This window comes from Chrysochloris asiatica, unplaced genomic scaffold, assembly GCF_000296735.1.
Source record: "Chrysochloris asiatica unplaced genomic scaffold, ChrAsi1.0 scaffold00044, whole genome shotgun sequence".
Classification (NCBI taxonomy): Eukaryota; Metazoa; Chordata; class Mammalia; order Afrosoricida; family Chrysochloridae; genus Chrysochloris; species Chrysochloris asiatica.
The window spans coordinates 16,467,508-16,494,311 of NW_006408562.1; the positions used below are offsets into that span (position 1 = coordinate 16,467,508).

The 26,804-nt window shown below is 38.1% G+C and overlaps 1 protein-coding gene across 1 annotated transcript; it reads left to right on the forward strand.

The window, feature by feature from the left end:
- The first annotated feature begins 905 nt into the window (after positions 1-905).
- Positions 906-26,376, forward strand: LOC102817872 (putative serine protease K12H4.7-like). The gene is made up of 9 exons (XM_006861928.1): positions 906-1,088; positions 2,436-2,620; positions 5,032-5,264; positions 7,109-7,244; positions 12,406-12,514; positions 21,272-21,470; positions 22,895-22,985; positions 24,758-25,025; positions 26,320-26,376. The coding sequence occupies exons 1-9, from the start codon at positions 906-908 to the stop codon at positions 26,374-26,376; spliced, it is 1,461 nt and encodes a 486-aa protein (XP_006861990.1).
- The last annotated feature ends 428 nt before the right edge of the window (positions 26,377-26,804 follow it).

Consider the following 26,804-nt stretch of genomic DNA (forward strand, 5'->3'; position numbering starts at 1 on the left):
TTCATGTAACTATGACTTAGAACCACAGACCAGGTAGTTTGACAACACACTTTGGGTTCCAGGCATGAAAAATGCCACTGAGCACCCAGGACATCATCCCTGCTTTCCAGCTCCTTGCAAATCCTTGCACCGTTTTAAACTCTCGTGACCCATACTCACATACACATATTGTGTTAAAGCCCGCCCCCCCCCCAGATTATTTCTTGTATTGCTTTTCTTTCCTGTGAAGCTGTTACATTCTTAATGACCAGACATTCCCAGACAGAAAAACTAAAGTTACTCCTTATCTTACTATAAAGCCAACAGAGTTTGGGTATCTTAGAACACATTTCTGGAGGTGGTGTTATTGACAAAGGGGTGATGATGCTGGTGATAAAGCTTCAGATAAGAAATCAATAGCAGTACCATTTTTATGAGAGAATTATAGGAAGCAGTCAGATGAAATGTCCAAATTCTTAGTTTTCTGTGGAGACCCATTGAAATCAGGACATTCATTTTGCCCTGTCATTCTATATGTGAGATCATGGAATCCTATCAGAAGACCCCAGAAGAGGTGAAGAGGCAAAGATGAGACAATCGTTCAACAGAGGATGAGTTCCATAGCATCTATTACCCTGGGTTATTCATGGTTCCTGTAGTGACGAACATTGTGAGCCCAAGGTCTCCCTCTAGAAGATGGAGTAGAAATACACTAGCAGGCATCTTTGCCTCCATCCCTTCTAACCTTTCCTAGTCCTATGTTCCCATATTTTCAGGAAGTAAGGCAGATGGTGACATCAGCCCTCTAGGTAGAGACAGCGCCAGTGGCCAAATTCAGTACTGATGCTTATCATTCTTGCAGAAACGTCATCCCCATTGTAGTATAAATAGTCCCGATTGTGGAAACAGCTTCCTAGGAGATGACCATGGCCCACACTCTCCGCTGGCTGCAGCTGCTGCTGCTGCTACTCTTCTGTTTCTGTGCCCAGAGTTTATTCCGGTCCCCAACTCAGAATGAACTACTGAACACAATGGTACATCCTCATGATGGCTGGTTTCGGCAAAGGCTTGATCATTTCACTCAACAGCGTTTTTTATTCTGGCAACAGGTAAAAAAATACTGACAAGGACAGCTGATGGTTGGTAGAGGGTGGTGTAAGTAAACTCAGGTTATAAGGAGGGTGCTACAGAATAGGTATAGAAGAGATGTTGAGTGTTTTCAACCCCAAGAGGTAAGCAAAACACTACTAACTGGAAGGCTAATTGTTCAAACCCAGACAAAGGCACTTCACAAAACAATCCTGGTGCTCTGCCTCTGAGAGTTCACAGCCTTAAAAACCTTACGGAGCACCGTTCTACTCAAACACTCTTGGGCTCACCGTAAGTTGGAATGAACTTATGGCCAACTAGTGTGGGTTTTGGTTTGAGGACATTTCATTGAGCTAAAAAGCAATCCTAGGTGATCCGTCTAGTTTTGGGAAATATTTTCAGTTTCATTAGCAGCTGAGCAATTAACAATTTCACCACCAGGTTTATTTTCATATTTGGATTATTACTATCATATTGATATGTAAGGAACTCTGGTAGCGTAGCGGTTATGAATTGGGCTGTGAACCTCACGGTCAGCAGTTTGAAACTACCAGCTGTTCCTCCAGAGGAAGATGAGGCTGTCTGTTCTGTAAAGATTTACAGCTTCAGAAACCCTGTATAGGGTTGCTGTGAGTTGGAACTGACTCCACAGCACATAATCACCACCAACCATTTGTGTATTGCTGTTTGTTGTTGTTAAGTGCCGTGTAGTTGGTTCTGACTTACAGCAATCTCGGGTAGCAGAAAACCTCATCAGATTGGAATCTTGCATCTCATGGTTCGCAGTTCAGTGCTTATCATATTAGTATATGTTATTGATGAAAAAAAACCCCAACTAAACAATTACGTTAATGTTATTAGAAAGCCAATTTTTCAGTGTAAAAGAAATATTTCCAACCATAAGCTCAATCCAGAATCTTACCTTCTAAATTTGAATTTGAAACATTAGCATGAAATGCAATTAAATGCTAGCAATGGTTACACATTGCCAGTGTAATTTATGCTACTAGATTGTACCCTTGTGAATGGTTGAAATGATGCATTTGATGTGCTTATATTATCAGTAAAAGCAAAGTTTTTACTTTTTGTAGGCACAATGGTTTGATCGATGTAACTGATTTAGATGGGATCTCAGGGCCATATTGAACATCTGACAAATCAAATTGTATAGCCATCTAGTTATCATAAGTCCTCCTATGGTGCTGTAACGAGAGCACTAGGCCACAAGATTAGTGGTTCAAACTCACCAGCTTCTCCTCGGAAACCATGTACAGCATCGCTATGGATCGGAACCCACAAACAACAACAAGTTGTCTGAAACCCACAAACAAACCACAAGACCTACAAGATTATTTTTTCTTTCACAGAGATACTTAATTAATGATACCTTCTACAGACCTGGAGGTCCAGTCTTTCTGATGCTTGTAGGGGAGAAGGCTCTTAATAGAATCATGCTATTAAAGAAATACGCTTGGATTACCTATGCTGAGAGACTGGGTGCCTTCTGCATCCTTCTGGAACACAGATTTTATGGACACAGCCAACCAACAGGGTAAATTTAAGCGTTTCTTTTTTGTAATTACTTTCATTACTGTTGCATTTCTTTCTCTTTTTTATTTAGGCAGTGTTGACTCTAAATATGTTTCTTTTTTAGGAAGCAGAGTATTTGAAAATTCAAATGATAAGAAAGAAAACCTAGGGTTGAAATTTGGGGGTAGGAGCAATATTCTTTATAAAAATGATTCATTTAAAATATTCTTAAAATAAAATGTATTCTTCATGTACCATAAATTTATATCAAAACCTTAGATTTTGATAAGCATGAAACAAACTGAAGTATGTATCATTATTTTTTCTGTTCCAATGAAATTTTATGATATGATAATTACTCTTCCCATAAATTAGGTGACCATTTTGTTAAAACAATTCATCAAAGGTATCTGGATGTGAAATTAAATTTCAGCTTGCAGTAGCAGAGAAAGACACAAGAATACGAGACTCACTTCTACTTCAGCACTTTAATCTCTCCACTTACTATTTTAATTTCTTCTCCCGGTAGAAAAAGACATACGATTTAGCTTACTTATTTAAAATTTTAAAGCGTTCATTATAGGAAGTCAAGCAAATAGTATGAAGTTTAAAAGTAGCTCTGAAGGTTATAAAAAAATCCAATTGAATGTCAAAGTCTTTACTTCTCAATAAAATTAGCAGCAAGTGTTTCTTCTTAACAACGCTGAGAATGTGATTCAAGGCATTGAAGTGATACTTTTATTATATGAGACATAATTCTTTGTGTTGCTCATTTTAACAGACTAATAATTACTGTAAGTCTTACCCCTTTCTTTCCAGCTGTGACTCCACAAACATGAAATTTTGAATTTCAAGTCACATAATTATAGACAATGTGATGAAACTCCTATATTCCATAAGTACTACATTTCTTTGTGAACAATTTTGTTGTGTGTGTGTGTTAATGATGCTATGATAGCCTATAAATAGTGTCAAGTCTGGCCTTTCTTAATCTTTCTATGAAAGTAAACTGCTGTTTAAGAATGGAATGAACATGGTAGAGCAAAAGCTATAGTAAATAATTTGTTTGCTGTTGAACTGAACTTCATGTGGTGCAAACAGGATGTTAGAAAGAACCTACAATAGAATTTGGACTTTGGTTGAATATTTGGGAGGACTCTTCGAACATGAGAACTTTCTCAAGCATTTGCTTTTAGAAAGTTGGGGTGGAGAGAGAGTCCATAAGCCTCAGGCTTCCATTTCCATTCCGCTGATTTGAACTTGATCAATCAGGCTACATCTGGCTTCAAAGTTGCAATGGCAATGCCTATTCTAGGAAGCCTTGTGCTGAGCAAAAATCCAAGGTATTAATTACCTACAGAAGAATTGGGGAGTGGACACTAGAGGGAAATGATAAGGTTCTCAGTAGGAAAATTGCTGAAACAAATGTAAACTCTTGCTTCTTGAAGCCGTAATTATATCAGGGCATACTGCTTTCAGAATGTGTCTATCACTTAATATTCCCAGAAGCAGAACAGAAGACAGCCTGACGCATTACATACATGCCAACTTAAGTATTAAAATTAATTTTGCCCATTTCAAAGGAGGAAAATAATACTCATAATTGTTACATTTTGAGAATTGAAAGGGTTAAACCTCTTCTTACATTGACTGGGCATTTTATTTTTTCTTTGTGACTTTTCTGTTATTTGTCTCCTTTTTAAATTCAGATTCAACTAATGATAACATCATGCAGTGAGGAGGGAGATGTTTTTCTTTCAGCAGTAAGGATTTAAAACAGTGTTAAAGAATGATCACCATTAAAAAGTATTTTTATTTTTAATTGCACTTAGTTTTCATGTCACAGAGAGCCTTAGGTTCACCTGGGGCTTTGTCTGGATAGGGCAGTAGAACCAATAAAAATATCTCATTACAAATAACAATGTTGTTGTTAAAGTGCCATTGAGTCGGTTCCAACTCAGACTCATAGCTACACTGCATAGAGTTTATAATAGATTTTCTTAATGCTTTGGTAAGCAAGTAAATGACTGATATTTTAATCCTTTCAAGAATGGATTCCTCTCTGACTCTATAATAATTTAATAGTTGTGATTCAGTTCCATGTATGGAAATAAAGGACACTAGGTTGTTGATGACAGGCATTTGAATCCTGCACAATGGTGACAAGAGGAAATATGATCATTACAATGAGATAAAAACCAGCCCTTAGTGCTAGCCCTGCATTTACATAACACTCACTGTCTGTCACTCACGTTATACTTCTGAAATGTCAAGTTTGACCTGACATAAATGCTCAATATATTTTCAGATAGGCATTTTTATTTTGACTAACCTGACATTTCTTTTTCCTTAACCAAGCTGATGTTTGTTTAGCCTCAACTTTTCTGATTTGGTTGTTGTCACAAACACAGTGTGGTTTTGCTTCAATTGCAGAGATCTGACTATTACCAGCCTCCAATACCTGAGCAGCAAACAAGTCTTGGCTGACATTGCCTACTTCCGGATTGAAATGGGACAGCAAATGAGGCTCACCCAAAATAAGTGGGTTGTATTTGGTGGCTCTTATGCTGGCATCCTTGCAGTGTGGTCAAGAATAAAATACCCCAACCTGTTTGCTGCAGCAGTGGGCAGCAGTGCCCCCCTAAAAGCAAAAGTGAATTTTTTTGGTGAGTCTAGCTGTGTATGGAAATCTCTGTGTAATGCGAATGATTAACTTGATCTCCTGATAACTGAGACTTTGAAGGCCCAATTTAACTCAGAGGCACTTGGAAGAAAGATCTGGAAATCTACATCTCAATCAGCCATTGGGAACCCTATAGAGCACAGTTCAACTCTGGTCACCTTGAGCTGAGATGGACTTGCCAACAACAGGTTTGGTTTTGATGGTGTTTATAGGCATACATAGGAGTCATGGAGACACCTTGGGTTAAGCATTGGACTGCTAAAGGAAAGGTTGCATCTGGAAAGATTCATAGCTTTGGAAACTCTATTTAATTAATATGTCCCAGTGTGGTGCTATGGGCTCAAGCTCACCAGCCACTCCTCAGAAACCCTATAGAGGGTCCCTATGATTTGGAACCAACTTGATGGCCCTTAACAACAACAACAACACTATCCTGTAGAGTCTCAATGAGTCAGAAGTAACTTGAAAGCAGTGTGGTATGGTTAGTTGGTTGGTTTTGCACCATAGAGTAGCTTCCAACTCATTGTAACCCTATATGGGGTTTTCCAAGACTATAAATCTTTGTGGTAGCAGGAAGCCTCGTCTTTCTCCCTCAGAGAACCTGGTAACTGGGACTCCTGACCTTGCAATTAGAAACCCAAAGCAAAACACTATGCCACCGGGTCTCCGTGGTTGGTATAAGTATATATATATGTGTGTGTGTTGTTATGTACCATATATATATATGTGTGTGTGTGTGTGTGTTGTTATGTCAGTAAACTCTGACTCATAGCAACCCTTTATAGGGTTTCTTAGCAGTACCTAGTGGGCTTGAGCCACCGACTTTGTGGTTGGCAGTCAAGTGCTTATCATGTAGCGCCATGCCAGTACTTCTGTGCATGTATTATATGACAAAAATATTAGTAAGTTAGTGATTCCCTTTAGAAGAGTGGCTCATTAATGCAGTGTTACTCAACTTGTGGCTCACATCGAACCTGAACATAGAACATGGAAGTTGTTTGAACAAAACTATTCAGCAAGATGTGTGTCAGACTGTATTTTTCACCAGATGCATCCATTCCATATGCTGAGCAATTAATCCAAGAAGATGGACTGTATGGAGAAGAATGTAGCATGAAGATTGAAGGAAGACTTATTAATGACATGCAGTATCTATACGAAATAGACTTGCTTGCTTAAAGCAAAGAGAACTTGAAGTAATGTCTTCAGTATGGATTGTTGTTCTTGTTAAGTGCTGTCCAACTCACAGTGACCACGTAGAAGGGTCCTGAGGTTGTAGATCTTTGCAGGAACAGAAAACCCCATCTTCTTCCAAAGAACAGCTGGTGGGGTTGAGCCAATGACCTTGTGATTCACAGCCCTTAGCTAATGGTTTGATATTAAAAGCTTTCAGGATTTAGAAATAAAGAAAATACCCCTAGTTTACAAGTATAATTTTCTAGTTGAAATTGCCTTTCAATTTTCCTTCTTACTATCTGATCTTATGGCACATCATTTATAATTAACGGCATTAAGATTTTCTAGTAGGATAAGTGTGCTCTTAATTGACAATTTGGGGATCAGCATATATTTTTCCAACAAAATGAGTAAAGTATAAAATAGCTGTTCAATTATGTCTTTCTTGCAGAAAGAACAACGTTTCCAGTCCCATTCCTCCCCCCCCCAAAAAAGGGGAGGGGGGAATTCTGTGTAAAATTTTCTTTAATATTTGAATTTATCCAAGATACACAGATACTCTGTAATCTCTGGTTAAGGTTTCTGTAGCCTTGATAATACCTTATGTGGTCCAATAAATGCACTGATTTTCCTTTTTTTTCATCTTCATAGAGTACTTTAAAATGATTGATAGAATTCTGACCAATCGTGATAAGAAATGTTCAAAATCAGTGAAAGAGGCTTTTGGTCATCTTGCAGAAATGGTGAAACATCCGGAATACTATATTAAACTTAAAGATGATTTCAAGTAAGTGGATTGACTTTAGTGTGTGACATTCTGTGTCATAGCTTGTTCCTTTCCTTTGCTTGAATCTGCACCATTATTACCACTTGCTTAGATTTACCTAAAAAGTAAACAAGAAGTTGGAGAGTTCAGTTCCTTTCAAATATTTGTTTATATTAGCAATTTCTGGATCATGTAATACGTGAAGCAGCCTGAGTGTCCAGTAGATTGGAATTAGGTCACATTCCTATTCCTGAGGAAGCTTCTTTTCAATTGATTGGCTGCTCATAGCAGACCTCATCACGAGAATGACTACATTTTAACTATAAACCACTCAGACTCCTGCCCCAGTCAAGTGGACACAAAACCTTACCTGTCTTACTGACTAAAGTGAATTTCTTCAGCTTGAACAAACACTTGCTTCATCTGACTTGGGTTTTGGAATAAAGCAACATGTTTGATTTTTAAAATACAGCTAACACACCATTTTCCAACTCAAAAAGTAATTTTTAATTGTTTTCAAACTGAATCCAAAGAATGCATTTTATCAGAAATGTTGTTGTTGTTTTTAAGTGCTGTTGAGTTGGTTCTGACTCACGACCCTGTGTAGGGTTTCCAAGGAGCAGCTGGTAGATTTGAACCACCAACCTCATGCCTCATATTGACCTTGTGGTCCAGCGTATTACCCTGCAGTGCCACACCCGATGAGTCAGTGTCTCTAAAGCGAATTTTACAGACAGTTTTCAATAATACATAGTGTATGGCCATGGCAGCATGTCTGAGATGAGGAGATCTTCACTTAGGGCAGTTCTCTGAAGGACGCCAGGCCTACTTGGTGTGTTTACATTGAAAGTATATGATTTATGTTTATACCACTTGCATTTAATTTGATAGCTCATGCTTTTCCATCCACCTACTTATCTGTGAGTATCTTTGGAAGTGCTGCTTGGTTTGTAAAAGTAGGACACTGTGTCGATATTCTACTTTCTTTGGTTCTTTAATTTTTAGTTTTAGTTCTTTAGTTTCTCTTTCTCTTTAAATATCAAGTTCTCTAGATAGTTCACAATCTGACAAGTAAAGGATACTCAATACAATATCCCTAGTTTGGTTAAAAACATGGAGAAGTAGTACTTGGCACTTGTCTGAAAGTTATGTTATCATGTAAAAGTTAAACTTTGACAACCCACACTCAAGACACTTCTCTAGAATTGAATTAGTGGAAGGGCGCTTAGGGATGAACCTAGTTGTGACTCATTCATTTTATAAACTTCAAAGATTAATACCGAGAAGTGTATTTGAATTTTTTTAAATCACAAAGAAATTTCCAGTATTCTGAACTTTTCACACTTCAATCCTTAAACAAAAGAATCCTCCATTATAAACCGCCCTGATACTATCTGTGTCTCCAAAACACGCATCATTGGAAAAGTTTGACATTGTGTATCCATGAAGACTTCTGCATTTGTTTAGGTCGTGTCTTTTTGATTCATCATTGTTTACAGAAATTGACTTATCTTTCAACTCTACTGATCTCTGTATGATAAGCACTGGACTATGAACGACAAGGTCAGTGGTTTGAGCCTGCCTGATGTTCCGTGGGAGAGAGATGAGGCTTTCTGCCCAGAAAAGATGTAAAGCCTTGGAAACGCCATAAAGGGTTGCTATGAGTCAGAAGTGACTCAACAGCACTTAACAACAACAATTGATTCTATGGGATCATCCAAGCATTTCCAGTGTGTGTGTGTTTGTGTGTGTGACTTTTTGCTTCTGATATCATCTATTTTAAAAGATAAGATAAAGTTGCCTTTAATACACTATATTGAAAAAGAAGTCTAGATAAGGAAGTAATTCAAATTGGTTTTTCTCAGTTCAACCCATGGCTGAGAATCTGCATTTCCCCCACAGATGTTCTGAGTTAGCATCTATGTTTAACAAGATTCCCAAGCAATTGTTATTTACGTGTAAAATATTTTGAGGAACACTACACTACTGTTGTTGTTAAATGTCATCAAGTTGATTCAGACTTATTGCCACCCTGGGTAGGGTTTCTGAGGAGCAGCTGTGGGTTTGAACATGGTCAGACTGGTCTGTAGTCCAGTGCTTATCGTACAATGCCTCACCAGGACTGATGCTAAACCTTGTAATAGGAAACATGTTCTGCCATAGGAAACATGTTCTCTCTTATAACCCTCAACATACTTCTTGTTGTTAAGTGCCATTGAGTCGGTTCTGACCCATAGTTACTTTGTATAGAGTTTCCAAGGAGTGGCTGGTGAGCCTGAATTGCTGACCTTATGGTCTAGCGCATTATGCAGTCTAGCGCATTAACCCATAGAAGCAGACCAGGGTTGTTAAAGGCCATCTTTTCCAGTTGACTGTGTACTCCAAGAGAATAGGGACTCCATCTATCTTAGATGCCAGTACCTCTCTAGCTCATAGCATGCGCATGGTCAGGCCTCTGGGTTGCAAGCAACAGAAATAAAACTTACTCTACCTTATGTAAGAAAGAGGAGTAAGTGACTCATGTAGTTAAAGCCCAGAGACACAGATCAGTTATTTTGACATACTTGGATCCCTAAACTCATACTATTTTTTCAGAAAGACTTTTTATTTGTTGCTTTTAATTTGAGCTACGTTCTGCTCATGTGGTAGCCAAAAAGGTAGTGATTGCTAGAGGTTTATCTGTTCCTTGGTACCTCCAGCGTTAGAAAAAGATTATTTCAGCAAATATCCCAAGTATGGTTTTCACTGATCAACTTGAGTCATCCATGAGTCCACAAGCATAGATTAGGAGTATGGTTTCCTGACTGGCCTAGACAGGTCAGGAGACCATCCAGAAACTAAGAGTAGAGATCAGCCCCTCCTACATCAAATGAGGTAAGAGTAGAATGAGAGTGGTTTCCAAAGGTAGAAAAGGGGTTCCTTACCAGAACAGAAGGAATATTTCCGGGACAAGTTGCTGTTATTGTTGTGAGTTGCCATTGACTTTATTGCAACTCAAAGCAACCTTGTACACAACAGAATGAAACACCGCCTAGTCCTCCACCAGCCTCACAATCATTGTTAAGCTTGAGCTTATGGCTGCTTCTGCCAATGTGCCAATACATCAAGTTGGAGGTCTTCCTCTTTTTCACTGGCTTTCTACTTTACCTAGCATGGTATCCATCTCTGGCAACTGGTTTCTCTTGACAATATATCTGAATGTCTGAAGTGCAAGAGATGACGCCTCTCCATTCTGGCTCCCAAGGGGCATTCTGGCTGTACAGTTTCCAACACAGATTGGTTTGTTCTTGTAGTCGTCCACTGTATCTTAATATTTGTCTCCAACCTCCTAACTAAAATTGATCAATTCTTCTCTAGTCTTCCCTACTCACTGTTCAACTTTCACATGCATATGTGGCTATTGAAAATACCCTGGCTTAGCTCAGTGCATTTCACTGCTAGGTAAGTAGAAGCATTTCATAGCTATAAAAATATTTACAGTGAATAATTCTAGAGTAGTTGATGTGAGTTTACTTTATTCAGTCCTTCAACACCAGTTGTACATTTTAGTGGAAATGTAAAATTAGTAAATTTCATAAAGTACAAATAACTGGAGTTATAACAACATATTGGCAATATTATGGCTCTTACTATGAACAGCTTTATCACTATTGCTAAAATGACTACTAAGAACTTTGAAATCTAGATCCTCATTCATATAAGATATTAAGGGATTTTTCTGATTATTTATTCAAAGTGGATATGAAAAGCTGTCTCTCATCTCTCAGGATAACTCAGTACAGGGCTTTATTAGTCTTATAATTTGTTTCTGATTCCTAGATCTATTGTTCTAATTCTATCAAAATTATCTGCTATAACCATTTATGCTCTTGGGTAAATTTACCAAACATCTTTTAATTTTGGTTTCTCCTTTGCTTGTTTGCATGGTCCATTTACCTTCTTCCTACACCTTCTCTGTGTGCATTTTGTTCCTAAAGGACAGTTTTCCACGACCATCACCATACTACTAGCAGTTTTCAATTGCTTTTTTATTGTCATTCAGTTTTTGGAGATGACATTTCTCCAAAGAGATTTTGATCCAGAGAGATTTTGCCATTTGATTAAACTGCTATGGTACTATAGGTTGAACACTGTTCTGCCAACTGAAAGGTCAGTGGTTCAAAGTCACCAGCTGATACTTGGAAACCCTATACAGGCTTGTTTTAAGTCAGAATCATTGCCATTTAGCTTTAATTTTCTTATTAAATTTTACTATTTTCATTTTCATTACCCATAGTTTTCTTTATTCTAAATTCTATGCTAAGAATTTAATGTTTTCCACTGAGCTTAAACTTATTTCAAGGAATTTTTGAACTCAGAGTTCATAAACTAGATTCCCCAAATCCTGAAATTATGGAAACTTCCATGTAAGTATGCACAGATGCATTTTCTATGGGAGATGGTGACAATTCTAATTAGAGTTCAGGTTTATGACACATGAATATTGTAGAGCAGTCATTTGGTCATATCCTTGGTGTCATACTGTTAAGTGCTATGGAATTGGTTCTGACTCATAGCAACTCTGCATAGGGTTTCCAAGGAGCATTTGGTGGTTTTGAAACACTGACCTTTTGGTTAGCAGTCTGCTGCTTATTCTGATCACTATACCAGAATCTGATCATTTGTGAACTATTCTTTGGCTTGTCCAACTGAGGGTGATGATTAGGGCTTGTTTTCACCCATTATTACGTCTTGTCTTTTTGCCCAATTCTGTGTGTACATTGGAGAGAATTTCAGAAGATGGGAGCCCCAGACTTCCATCAAATTAATCATCTCCTCACATATAGTTAGACAAGTATGCTAATGAAGTGGGGCAAATGTAAGAGAGTACAAAAAAAGAGTTAAAAAGTCTTCTGCAATCTTTAATTTTTCAGAGGTAACCATTGTTCCCAATGGTATCAAGGCTTTTTGTGTTCAATGAGTTGTTTTAAATGAAATAATTTGATAAGAGTAGGACTACACAAATTCTGGATAGGCATACTTTGAAAACTTAAAAGTAGGGACCATGATTCATTTCTTTTTTTTGCAGAATAGACCTTATGAAGAAATGGCATATTCATTCATTCATTTTGTACTGGTTTCCTACTTTGGGGTTCTGAAGCTTAAGTGAAATGAAACTTCACTTTTGTTTTCTTTCCCACAGCTTATGTAATGTTTTTGGTAATGACTCATCAATGGACACTGCCTATTTTATGAAGAATTTGCTGTCACTGCTTTACATCATTGTTCAGAAAAATGTGATGAACATTGCGGTAAGAAAGGAAAAAAAGGCAGGAAAAAGCGGTGAAGAAAAAAAATGCTCAAGTAGGCATTAGCTAATTGTCTAGATATCATGTAGAGAAAAATAAACGTGGATTGATTGTTAGAAATTAAAACAATATGAGTATGTACAAGCATCCAAGATGAAAAGAACTAATTAATGAAACACATCAACAACTGAAATATCAAAAAAAATCCACCATCTTTTATGCATCTTTTACTCTGAATATAATATTAAGATATTTAAAAATAATAGAATTATGGATTTACTATAGAAATATGGATTTACTATAGAACAGAATTAACCTATTTTAATATAATCTTTTGTTTCAATAATTTTAGAAAGCTGTTTCATTAAACATGAATAACCAAAATCTCACTTATTTCATAGGATCAGTTATAAACAAATAGGAAAGACTGAGTTAAATCTTCTTTTGTCTGATTTGAATAACTCTCAAATGTAGAGAATTTAAAAAATAGTTTGTATAAAGAGATAACATTATTTCACTTATTGAGTGTCTAGGTTATGGAAACAGCAAGGTGTTAAAATGGAATACTTGTAAATTTTGATTTCTCTAAAAAACACAACAAATTTGAGTTTTTGTTAGTGAAATAAAGCATTTGGGATTTTTCACATTCTTTTTTTTTTAAATTGCTTGTTATGAATTGAGTGAAAGTTTATAGAACAGATCATCAGTTTACATTTAACAAATGCTATATGTCTTGGTGTGTAGTATAGTGGTTACGAATCGGGCTGTGAACCTCAGGGTCAGCAGTTCGAAATTACCAGCTGTTCCATGGAAGAAAGATGAGGCTTTCTGCTCCCATAACGATTTGCAGCCTCGGAAACCCTGTACAAGGTCACTATGAGTCGGAATCAACTCCAAGGCACATAATAACAATATAATAATACGTCTTGGTGTGAAGTCATAGGATGAGCACTAGACCTCAAGGTCTGAACCACAGGGTCAGTTGTGCAAACTCACCAGCTGTTCCTCTGAAACCCTATATACATTTTGGTATATATATTGTTGGCTATGAGTTGGAAATGATTCAAAGGCACTTAACAATAACAACAGTAGACTTCCTTTCATCTCAATGATTAGAATCCTCTCGATGTGGCATCACATAACCACTTCCTCGCTGATTTTATTGCCAGTTCTGCTTTTATTCTCACCCTGATGAATTTTGGTCAAAGGATGCCCTTTCGATTTTGAATGATGAACCACTCTATGCGTGCAGACCTTTCCAGTGTTATTACCCCCACTATATGCCTATCTTGGAGTCCTGGTGTGGCGCTATAGGATAATCACTGGACTGCAAGGTCGGTTTGAATCGCAAGGTAGGCAGTTCAAACTCACCAGTTGTTCCTCAGAAACTATATACAGGATCACCTACTTATTGGCATTTAGCAAAATGACAACATTTGCATATCTATTGCTTGGCTAAAAATTGAAAGCCTATAGCAAATATTGTCTATAACAAAATTGTTTTATTAATTTTAAGCAGCATTGTTTTAATAATGATCTTATTTTTTCTTGTATTGTTTTTATTGTGGCAAGAGTATGATTGTGGAGCTGATTGTATGCTGCTGAATCAGTTCTGATTCATAGCAACCCTACATAGGATTGTCAAGGCGGTAAGTCTTCATGGAAACAGAAAGCCTCATCTTTCTCCCATGGAGCAACTGGTGGACTTGAACTGCTGACCCTGTGGTTAGCAGCCCAGTGTGTTACCCACTACACTACTAGGGATCCTTGTGGTAAGTATATAGATAACAAAATATTTGCCATTTCTAGAGTCTTAAAATGTATGAAAGGGTTTCAAAAAGTTCATGAGAAAATTCCTTTCTCTTTAGAATTCATTTTTTCCATGAACTTTTTGAAGCCCCATGCTAAAGTTTAGTAACATGAATAATGTTCATAATGTTGTTCAACCATCACCCTATTAGTCTCATTTAGTCAAGAGAAGTATCCAATAGAAAAACAGTACAAATGACTATTAATTGTAGTACATGGCTAGAATAAGAGTTATGAAACTCTTTAACTTTGAAGAGATAGATGATGTTAAACAACAGAAGCTTAGTGTCTTACAGGCTAGAAGTCTTAGTTCTCAGTGTCAGCAGGGTCATATTTTCTCCAGGGGCTCTGGGGTGATTGATCCTTTCCTCTCTCACTCAATTTTATGGTGGTGACTGTGTGCCTTCGACTTCTAACTTATAGCAATCCTGTACAAGCTTTCCAAGGCTGTACTCCTTTACAGTAGTGGAAAGTCTCATCTTTATCCCAAGGAGGGGCTGATGAATTTGAACTCATAGATTTTACCTGCTACTTGCAGTTAGCAGCCCAACCCACAACCCACTACACTATTAGGCATTTCCTGGCTTATACCTGCCTCAAAACTCCATCAATGTATGGCTGTTTTACCTTCATCTGATTCCGTGTCTCTTTTTTTCTTTTCTAAAATACTACTCTTACTGGATTAGAATTTCCCACTCAGCTAAAACATCACATTAATCGATGACATCAAGGACCTATTTCCAAACAAGGCAGCAAGCATAACCATCAGAGGTTAGGACTGAAATATAAATTTGGGACTACACAATCCAATCCATAACAGGCATTCAATAAAATAATCTATGTGGAGTGTCTAGGAGTCTAAGACTAGTGCTGGGTTCAGAATAGTGTGAAAGTTGGAGTCATTCTGAAAGGAGCTGCACCTAATTCATGACAACACATGCTAGGAATAACAAAGCCCACCAGGAAGCTGAGCTTCCAATGCCCTGTGTCCTGTTCACCATTTTGAAGGCTCTGAACCTTTTTAAAATCTCTTTAAGGATATTGTTACAGAGATCCTTCTCATAGCAAAACTATCTAGGGTTCCTGAGAAGCAGCTGGTGTGTTTGAACCTTCATGAAGCACTTCAAACTGATCCTGTTTTCCTGTGCTTTATTTATCCTGCAGTGGCACCCAAGACTCTCTTTAAGGGTGTTGTTGTCGTTGTTGACTGCTGTCAAGTCAGTTCTGACTCATAGGGATGCTGTCTAAGGTTTCTGAGGAACAGCTGGTGGGTTTGAACCTCTGATCTTGCAGTTCCAACTGACCTTCCAGTTCAGCGCTTTATCCAACATCGTCACACCAGGATTGAAGGCACACATTACAGCAGAATTAAATGAGTTCTTTGAGGTACAGACATTTCTCTGTGATTTAACCTATAAAACTTAATTTTGAGCTCAATTTCTCACTGAAAGGACTCAGGGAATTTGCTTACTTTTTACCTTCTATTCCTTGTCTGCAATTTGACTGGCTGCAATTCTTAGCAAAGATGACAATGAGTCCAGGATTTAGAAGCCAAATATTATATGTTTGGATTATTAGCATGGCACTATAAAATAAGTTGTAGACCACAAGGTCAGTTTGAATTGCAAGGTAGGCAGTTAAAATCCACCAATTGCTCTTTGGAAACCCTATAAAGGGTCACTGGGAGTCAGAACTGACTCATTGGCAATAATATAATATAGCAGCATATGACTAACCTCCAATGATTTGAAAAAGAGTCTAGATGTCACTTTTGAAACTATTAGCTTTGCTGCCAGAAGGTAGAGTTCATCTTACATGATCTTTTGCAAAATCAATGAGACCCTGGTAGCATAATAGATTATGAGTTGAGGGGCTAACTGTAAAGTCAGTTGTTCAAATTGCCCAACTACCAGTTGTCCCCCAGGAGAAAAAGGGGGATTTCTGTTCCTGTAGTTTTATAGCCTTGGACATCCCATACAGGGTCACTATAAGTCACAACGAATCCATTGGCACACAACCACCATCACCACCTTATCAGAATGAGTTGCCTAGAAATGAACATCCAAGGACTTAACCTGTTTCCTCTTGTTAATGAAAAGTAATGATAATAATGACATAATGATTTTAATAACAACTGCCTGAGACCAAAGGGGTCCTGGTGTGGCATTATAAGATAAGCACTTGACTGCTAACCTCAAATTCAGCATTTTAAACTCAACTGGGAAGCCCTATTTATGGTGACAATGAGTTGGAACCATCTCCAAAGCACTTAACAACAACAATGTCTGAGGTCCCAAGAACTCATAGTAAGTATTTAATATTTTTTCTCCTAGAAGTGTTCACAGTATCTTCATTTTAACTCCTGTTTTACAAATGAGAAGCTCAAATGCTAAGGCTTTAAATCCTGTTAGCAAACGTTCATTACAGTTGGCCCCTCTGCTAATAATTTACAACTCCACTATAGATATGTTGTTGTTGTTATGTGCCATCGAGTCGGTTCCGACCCATAGCGACCCTGTATAGATATAATGAATCATAATTTATATTTTAACAAATTTTATCTGTAAAGAGGTGGTCTATAAGAATGCTTTGGGGGCTATTGTTAAAATATGAGATTCTGATGCATTGTATCTGTTGTGGAAATGCAAATTCTCAATAGAGGGGTCAAACTGGAAGGAGTCCCTTTCAAGCCCTTCTTTCTAATTCACAATACTACCAATGGGCTATGTCAGATTTTAACTCGAATTTCTCTGAATAAAACCCTTGTGTTAAAGATTATGGTAATCATAGAACATTGTCTGATTTTTTAAAAAAAAGACTCCAAGCTAAGCAAACGATTTCATCCTCACTTGTTTTTTGTTTGTTTATTTATTTTTGTTTCCTCCCTTCATTCTTTCCATCATGCCTTGTTCTTAGGTATTGTGGAGTTGGCTCTGACTCATAATGACCCTATGTACAACAGAACAAAACACTGCCTGGTCCTGGGCCAACCTCACAATTGCTGTTATTTTGAGACCATTGCTTCTGCCACTGTGCCTTTCCAGCTAGCTGGGGGTTTACTTCTTTATTGCTCACCCTCCACTTTAGGAAGCATTATGTCCTACTCCGGGGACTGTTCCTTTCTGATAATATGTCCAAAGTATGAGAGATGGAGTCTTGTCATCTTGCCTTCTAAGGAGCATTGCATGTTACATGATTTTTTTCCTCTAAATTAAATGCTCATGTTACCATGGGAAAATACAACATTTACTGAGTGCCAACTCTACAGAACAAGTGAACTCACTTTAGCTCATTTCTCTCATAATCAGTCTTATATTGGTGGTGGTGGTAGTGCTGCTGTGGTCAGCCATCAAGTAAGTTCCAACTCATATTAACACTTTATAAGGTTTTTGAGTCTGTAAAGGTTTACGGGAAGATAGCCTCATCTCTCTCGCTCAGAATGGCTGGTATATTTGGATTACTGACCTTGTAGTTTGCAGTCCAACCTGTAACCCACTACATTAGCAGGACTCTTTAACTAAGTGGTATTTTTTATCTCCACGTGTAGAGATGTAGAAACTGATGCTCACAGGGCTCAAGTAACTGCCCTGCATCCACACAGCCACCATGAGGCCGAGCCAAGATGTGTAGATGAGGGCACATTGGTGTCTCCCTGGAAGAACCATTAAGGAAGCCTGTGAGCTCATTAAATTTCAAATATTAATCTTCACAAGTTAGATTCTTTTTTTCAGAACCTATTGGCTTGGTGATTTTAATAACTCATTCTCAAGAATTTCTTAAGGTACACTTTTGAGTTAGGAAGTACTAGTTGTTGTTGTTGTTGTTAAGTGCCATCTAGTTGGTCCTGACTCATAGGAACCCTGTATAGGATTTCCAGGGAGCAGCTGGTAGGTTTGAACTGCCGTCCCTGTGGTTTGCTGTCCAGTGCTGATCCTACAGTGTAACAGCAGGAGATTAATTAAGAGTAGACTTTTCTCTCTGATGCATTTTTTTAAATCTTCAAGATAATTGTTATTTATAAAAGGATTTATTCCATTTACTTCATGACTGACATATCAAAACATTCTTAGCAACATATGAATTGGTAACTGCAAATAAAATCTTTATAACAGAATTATGGAAACATCTAGCTTTTTTTCTGATGATAGATCAGAGTTAGATGTGGAGTTTTATGTGCCTTGGAGTCCTGATGTGATGCTGTGGAATAAAGCACTGGATCACAATGTTGTTTTAACCACAAGGTCGGTGGTTCAAACTCATCAGCTGCTCCTTGGAGACCCTATACATTGCCACTATGAGTCGGAACTGACTTGATGATACTTAACAACAATGATGTGCCTTGGAGTCCTGGTGTGGCGCTGCACGATAATGCACTGGACCATAAATCAGTTTCCACCTCAAGGTCAGTTGTTCGATTTCACCAGCCGCTCCCTGAAAACCCTATACAGGGTTGCAATGAGTCATAATTCAACTGCAATTAGCAACAGCAACAATGTATCTTAACTTAGTTATGATGTGGCACTGTAGAGTAAGCACTGGTCTGCTAATCAAAATATTGGTGGTTTGAACCCACCAGCTACTCTTTGGAAACCCTATACAGGGTCTCTGTGAGTCAGAATTCAATCAATGGTACTTAACAAAAAAACAACAGTATACAATTCTAGTATGAAAATTGGTATACGGTCTTTAAAGAGCCGGTAGAAATGAGGAATATGTGTTAATTTCTAGATCTCTAATGCAAAACCCTGCATACAGGTAACTGCTAATTGTGAGTTTTTGAAGACTTTTTCCTCACTAAGGCAAATAACAGAACTCTACACCATGTAATACTAGTGTTTCAGCGGTATCCAATCAAACGCAAACCTCAGAAACGTCAATGTCCACGTCTCTTGAATAAATGAGAAACATACTAGGGTGATGGTTGAATGACACGATGAACATTATTAATGTTACTAACCTGTAGAAGAGAACTTCAAATATTTCATGGAAAAATGAAATTTAAGGAAAATGGAAATTTTCCACTAATGTTTTTGAAGTCCCCACGTCCATTTGAAGATTGTAGAAATGGCCAGTGTTCTATGACTATACACTTACTTAAACAAACGTGATGCAAGAACAAATATTATAATTGCTCAAATAATAATGGTGATTTCTAAAGAAAGATTTATGTTCTGGGCATTATCCTAAGGCTTGCTTTCATTTAATCCTCATAGTATCCTTAGGAGTATGGTACTTGCTTTGTTCTTTAAGTGTGGTCAAGCTGGTGGGTTTGAACCGCCAACCATGCAGTGAAGAATTCAGTGCTTTTAAACTTATTTGTATCATTGTCCCCACTGAGCAGGTGACCAAACTGAGGCCAGGTAGCTTCTGTGACAAATTAAGGCCATGCATCCAGGCCTGATTGATATTTCTCTTAGACATTGCATATCCCTTTCACTATTTAATTAGATATATGACTCCTCTTGTCTAAAATTCACAATTAAAAAAATATATCTTTAGATATATTTTTTTAATTGTGGATTTTAGACAAGAGGAGTCATATAGCTAATTAAACAGTAAAGTGTTGTGAGAATATAAAGAACATGTTGTTGTTATGTGCCGTGGAGTCGATTCCGACTCATACTGACCCTGTACAGGGTTTCCGAGGCTGTAAATCTTTATGGGAACAGAAAGCCTCATCTTTCTCCCATGGAACAGCTGGTAGTTTCAAACTGCTGACCTTGAGGTTCGCAGCCTGACTCATAACCACTACGCTACCAGAGCTCCTTATAAAGAACATAATATGTGCCAATTTAACATTATTCCAATGTACATTTCAATAAAATCAATTACATTTATCGTACTGTGCAATTATCACCTGTATCCTTTGCTAAATTTCCCATCACCAAAACCAATAATTCTATGCTACCTAAATAATAATTCTCCCCTTCCTCTGTCCCTTCTCCCTTTATAAACACTACTACACTCTTATGTCTATGCTTTTGTCTCTCCTTGATGTTTCATATTATTGACATCATACAAATGTTATTGCTATAGTTAGTACTGTCGAGTAGGTTCCGACTCATAGCTACCCTGTATAGAGTTTCCAAGGAGCAGCTGGGTTTAAACTGATAAGCTTGTGATTAGCAATCCAGTGCTTATCCAATAGGACCACACCAGAACGATCATATTTCTATTTATTGAAATATCACGCACTCCTGTGTTGTTGTTATAGGTTCCATTGAGTCAGTCTGATCCACAGCGATGTTAGGTACAACAGAACAAACTATTGCCCAGGCTGGCCCATCCTCACAATTCTTATATGTGAGCCCATTGCTGCTGCCACTGACAAAGTCTGTCTCGTTGGGGGTGTTTCTCTTCTTGGCTGACCCTCCACTTTACCAAGCATTATGTTCTTCTACGAGGACTGGTCTCTCCTCATAACATGTTCAAATTGCACCATCTCCCAGGCTTTTTCTCCTAATTCTAACCCTCATTGAGTTCTCTCAGAATCCCTTAGAGTAAGAGTAAGGCATTACATTTCATATTGTATTCATCTTACTGGATCGTTCAGAAAGGATTGTTCTCATCTTTTGCATCTCCTAAGAGTTCTAGCACTACTCTGGCAAAAGAGCGGATGCTCAGTTAAAGCCTCCTTATGATATGAAACCCTTTCAAACCAAATGCTGACCTGAGAGTCAAAAGCCCTTGTTACAAGTGCCTTCATGAGCTATGTGTCTTGTATAAGGGATGTCAACTCACTTTTAGTAGTCTCTGCAAACCACTCAGATGAATTGGTGGTTTTCAAGTATCAATCTACAGCCAAGTCAACAGGAAACAGTTGTTTCTTATTTGACTTAAAATCAATCACTTGACTCATCTAAAGTAATTTTTGGAGCTGAATTCTGTTTGAAGTCGAATGTCGTCCCATCTGCATTCTTTTGAGTATAATTGGAATCTCGGTCTTTGCAGGCGCTGCAGAATCGCTTCCCCATTGATTACTTCTGTGCCATAATGGCTAACACCTCACTGGGGTCACCATATTATAGATTTGCGCATTTTGAAAATAATTTGCTCAAGATTAAAAATCAGAGTTGCTTTGTTTCAAATTACAAGGACTACCTGGCAGCCATGAGTAACCCTTCCATGGATAGGAGAAAACTTAAAAAAGGTAAAGTGGTATGAATGGAGATTACCTTTGCGATAGAGACGTGTGAGCACCAACACGGTGCATTGAAAATTCTACAAATTGTGAGTCTGCATTAAGCTTTGTGAGAAAACACCAAAGAATCAGAGCTAATGTTTTTTTTATTCAAGGAGGGAATGAGAAAGTGAATGAGTGATTTAAGCCTATTAAATCATTTTAATAAGAGGGCAGAAATGCCAATTTCTTAGCATTGGGGGAGGCAGAATAAAGAAAAGGGCTTCTTAGTCCCATTCAGCGTAATCAAGAATCAATAATGCTAAGAAACTATCTCACTCCATATAGAGCAGTACTCAGTCCTAGTCTCATTATAGAATGACTTTACTTGGTTGATGTTGTTGTTGTTAAGTTCCATTGAGTCAGTTCTGACCCATAGCGACCCTGTACAGGGTTTCCGAGGGTGTAAATCTTTACGGGAGTAGAAAGCCTCATCTTTCTCCCTCGGAGAGGCTGGCAGTTTTGAACCACTGACCTTAAGGTTCTCAGCCCGATTCGTAACCACTATGCTACCAGAGCTCCATTTGGTAGTAGAGTCGATAAAAACTCATGGTGACCACATGTGGTATAGAACAAAACTGCGCCACAGAGTTTTATTAATTATAGACTTTACCAAAGCAAAGAGCTGAGTCTGTCTTCTGCAGCAATGCAAGGTGGGTTCAAATTACCAATAGTTGAGAAAAAACTATTTGCAATATTGATATACCTTCTCTCTTCCACTAACGTGTCTGAAATGAAATAAAACCACAATGTCAAGATATTTAAAGTATGAATAGTTGTTACAGGCATTAGCTAAATTATTAAAATATGTATGAATGTGTAATATAGCTGTAAGACATTTGATGAGCTGATATTTGAAATTATTATCCACAGTTTGATGCACAATTTACTAATTCTATCAATATTGGTGATCTGAGAGAGATCATTCAGATGGTGATTGAGAATATGGAGATGGTGAGGGACAAGGGCTTCAAGTGTGCATTGTTGCTTTAAGAAGTGTGCAAATAAAGTTCTGGGAGGCCTTGAGGAGAAGTTAAGCAGAGAGAGATACAGAGAGAATGCAGCATGTTACCCACAGAAACTAGAAATAGAGGGCAGAGAGTTGGACAGACCCAAGGTGCTTACAGAGATAGTCTTGTTGGGCACAAGAAAGTGTTACTTCATAGACATCTGTGCTCCTTACCAGAAACATCTTTGGACATAGTTGCAATGGCTGGTGTGGTAATGTTGGAAATGACTGTAAATATAATTTATAATGAGGAGATTAAATTCAGTTTAGAAAGCCATCAGCATATGAATTTACAGTTTTTTTTTTAAGTTTTTTTTTTTTTGTTTAATTTGGTCATCAATAAAATATAATTTTTTGCTAAGTTGATCGATGTTTTCATTTCTAGATAGGCAATGGTTATATCAGAGCTGCACTGAATTTGGCTTCTTTCAGACCACAGATTCCAAGAATCACCCCTTCTCTGGTGTGCCTCTCAGGTAAAGGATCTTCCTTCACTTTTGGTTGTCATTGTGGTTGTTGTTGTTATGTGCCATCGAGTCAGTACTGACTTATAGCAAACTTATGCACAACAAAATGAAACACTGCCCAGTCCTCCACCACTAAAAGCCATTATTTCAGGGGGGGAGGTGTTTACCATTTTTTCCTATTTTAAGAGAAGATTAAATGGAGCAGATTGGCCAATCCCAAACTGGTTGGGGATTGGAGTTCAGATTAAGGCAGAAATCTGAAATCTTGCAGGTGGACTTTTGAGAAATAAAAGAGATTCCAAAAAAATATGTAGAACCAAGTTTCAGATTTCAGCATTTATCTTAATTACGTGCTGCCAAAAACATACTGTAGGTTTTAGAGGATGAATGAGAATCAATACACTAGTAGTCTGTCTTATTGTTTGGCATTTTAGACTTATTTTATTTAACATGCTTTTACCACGAAGAAACTTGGTGTGCCTCCTGCTAAATCCAAAGGAACATGGGTGACAGAAGAGCTACAAATAAAGGCCAGTTGTCTGTCTTCTTTGAAGATTAGGCTAGCCACAATTTGCTGGTTGTATGAAGCAGGCCAGTCAACCCTTAGTTAACTTTATTCTCATTGGTCTATGATTCTTTGTTCATTTTATTTGGTAACTGGAGTAAAACATGGCTCCTGAATTGTTCACCAGAAACAGAAGTTAATAAATATGAAGAATTTTAAAGGCAATGTCATAATTAAAATAATGATGAGGGGATTCTTTATATGTATGTGCGCTGAGATATTATACATACACATTCAGATATTATGTAAGAAATATCTTAGAGAGTATAATTATGAAAAAAATATAAACTTGGAGGGGGAAAAAAGCATATGAATTTGGAACCTATAATTTCTCCTTTCAAAGTCCCAAACCTTCAAATCCCCTAATAAGGAATGGAGCGATGACTTAGTCAAAGTCAAGTATATGAACTGGACCACACTTGTCTGCGGTACCTCTGGTTAAGGCCCCTGTATTGGACCAACCCACTACTCTACCTCACTTCTTTTCATGCCTGTTTCATCAGTGTGGAGAGAAGATTTATCCACCTTTTTCAACCCTTTCTTTCCTTACAATCTTTTTACTCCTAAGACACAGGAATGGGAATCTTACTTCTTCCTTCACTCCCTGCTGAAGTCTTTCTTTGTGATTGCAGACATGTTAGTATACTAACAGGAACTGGGGAGCTTGGAGGATCCCTGGAGTCTATCTCTTGGCTTTGGAGGCAGTGTCTGCTCTCACAGCCTCTGCTTCCCTCCTACTTAACAGGAGGGCAGGGTCCACATGGAGCTTTCTTCCTCCCACAATGGTTACAATCCATGTAATTGTGGGCTTAGTGGGATAACGAAGAAGAGGCTTTTCCAATTTTCTCCTTCTGAAGTTCTTGTTGGCACCAGAAAACGGAAGCCTGTTATGTCTTTGGCATTCTCATTAGGTCGGGCACAGTAAAGAAAGACATGTACTTTGCTGGTCACATTCCAGTGTGCTTACGTACTAGAGAACTTTATTTGAAGAGTGGCTGGGCTAGATAGATAGATAGAGAGATAGATAGATAATTTCCTCCTTTGAATAAAGTCTTTTAGCTATTTTAGCTATTTTGAGTAACTCAACATTTCTGGGGAAAACAAAACAACTAAAAAATCCAAAACAAACATAAAAACAACACTTTCTGCAAATGTCTTTCTTACCTTTGTCAACCCTGCTCACTAGCGCCTACAATGTTTCTCATTTTCTATGAAGGTATTTTTTAAAGCTATGTTCAGATGCCTTTGGCCTTAAGTTCAGCACCGATTCAGTGTCTCGGGCCATTAGGACCACCAACAGGCATTACGGAGGCTTGAAGGTGAATGGAAGCAAAATCATATTTCCCAACGGTTCCAGCGATCCTTGGCATGTTCTGGGAGTCACCAAGAATATACGGGAAGATTTGCCTGCTGTCTTCATGAAAGGTAACACAGTTGTGAATAGTCAAAGACCCACAAATAAGATGATCTATCAGCGAGCAAAGGTGAATCATTGGTTCAATTCTGGCCTTCCTTGTGGGAGACCCAGGTTGTATTCTAGCTGATGCTTAGCGTTTATAGCCACTACCCACCTGTCACTGGAGGTTTCTTTTTGTCTTTGATGCTGAACTGGTTTTGGTGAAACTTCCAAGCTAAGATAAACTAGGAAGAAAGATCTAGAGATTTATGTCCAGAAATCAGCCAGTGAAAACCGTCAGGTTCTGAATGATGTGATCTGAAGCCTATCATGTATATAGCAAAGAACCAGAAAATGTTATATTATTGTTAATACGATTTCAAATGGCTAATTTTTACAAGTGGACTGCATCTTCTTTCTTCCTAGACTCTCTCAGTCTGGAAGCTCTGTTGAAACCTACTCACCAAATCCAAGAATGATTCCTGGTGGCAAACTGGACTAAGCACTTGTTTGCTAACCAAATTACCAGCAGTTCAAATCCACCAACATCTTGTCAGGAAAAAAACGAAACCGGCTGCTATCATAAAGATTTAAAACCTTGAAAATACTAGGCAGCACACTTCTATTCTGCCCTATGGAGTCACCGAGTCAGACTCAACTAGATGGTGGCGGGTGTTTCGTTTTGCCAAAATTTGAAATATCAGAGGAATAACTCCCAGTGTAAGAGCAACACACAAATGACCCCAGTAAAACTAATGGACACTGGAATGGTTGGTCATAACCTTAGGCAACCTTAAGATACAAAGAGACATACTTCCTTGATTCAGTGACCATTATGGCGGGGGTGTGCTGTGGAGTTGGTTCCGACTCATAGTGATAGTGACCCTGTGCAGGGTTTCCGAAGCTGTAAATCTTTACAGGAGCAGAAAGCCTCATCTTTCTCCCTTGGAACCGCTGGTAGTTTTGAACTGTTGACTTTGAAGTTAGCAGCCCCACTTGTAACCACTACACTACCAGAGCTCCTTAGTGACCAGTATATTGGCAAAGAATTCTTGTTTTCAGAAGCAGTGTTGCCTGAGATGGAGGCAGAGACGATGACGTGGAGAGATGGAGCAGCTGGAGACTTTAGACACAGAGGGAGAGGGGCTGTGTGCTGACAACCGGGGGGCAGGCTTATAGTGTATACCCTTTGGTTGGGTGATGATGCTTGGAGGGGATTGTAACCATGGCAATAAAATCAGAACCTCTGATGGATAGGACTCAGATCCTGGTTTGTTTGAACAAGCTTCCAGGGGGTTCCAATGTGCAGCCAGGGGTTAAGTTCAGATGGTTTATGCATATTTAATATGTGGGTATTAAGACATTTCTCGTTCTCTATTTAGGTGAAGACCACTGTGCAGATATGCAAGAACAAAGGCAAACTGATTCCATTCAACTAATTCGAGCTCGAGAAAAAATCTTCCAAACCCTAAAAAAATGGGTAGAGCAATAGATCACTCTGAAAGATGAGTGCAGCAAAACCCCAAACCTGTCTTCCCACTTTATTGCTCATATGGAAAACCTTTTGAAACATTGAAATTTGATCAGAAATAAAAGATTAATTCCTCCAGTTAAGATTTATGTTTGTTTTCTTATAATGGAAGTTCATCTTGTTTCTCTTTTCTTATTGGCCTTGAGAAACAGGACATTATTCCAGCACAAAAGAAAGTAATTACCCAACAGTCTAAGAAAGATTCCTGGTGGCAAATTGGATTAAGCATTGGTCTGCTAACCAAAAGTCTAATAGTTCAAATCACCCAGCTTCTTGACAGGAGAAAAATGAAGCAATCTGGACTCTAAAGATTTACAGCCTTGGAAATCCTAAGCA

Bases quoted from the DNA above. Each gene is read 5' to 3' on its own strand.
- LOC102817872 (XM_006861928.1), top strand. From the start codon at position 906: ATGGCCCACACTCTCCGCTGGCTGCAGCTGCTGCTGCTGCTACTCTTC. The intron at 1,089-2,435 runs GTAAAAAAATAC...TTTCTTTCACAG, and splicing joins GTTTTTTATTCTGGCAACAG to AGATACTTAATTAATGATAC. The intron at 2,621-5,031 runs GTAAATTTAAGC...CTTCAATTGCAG, and splicing joins GGACACAGCCAACCAACAGG to AGATCTGACTATTACCAGCC.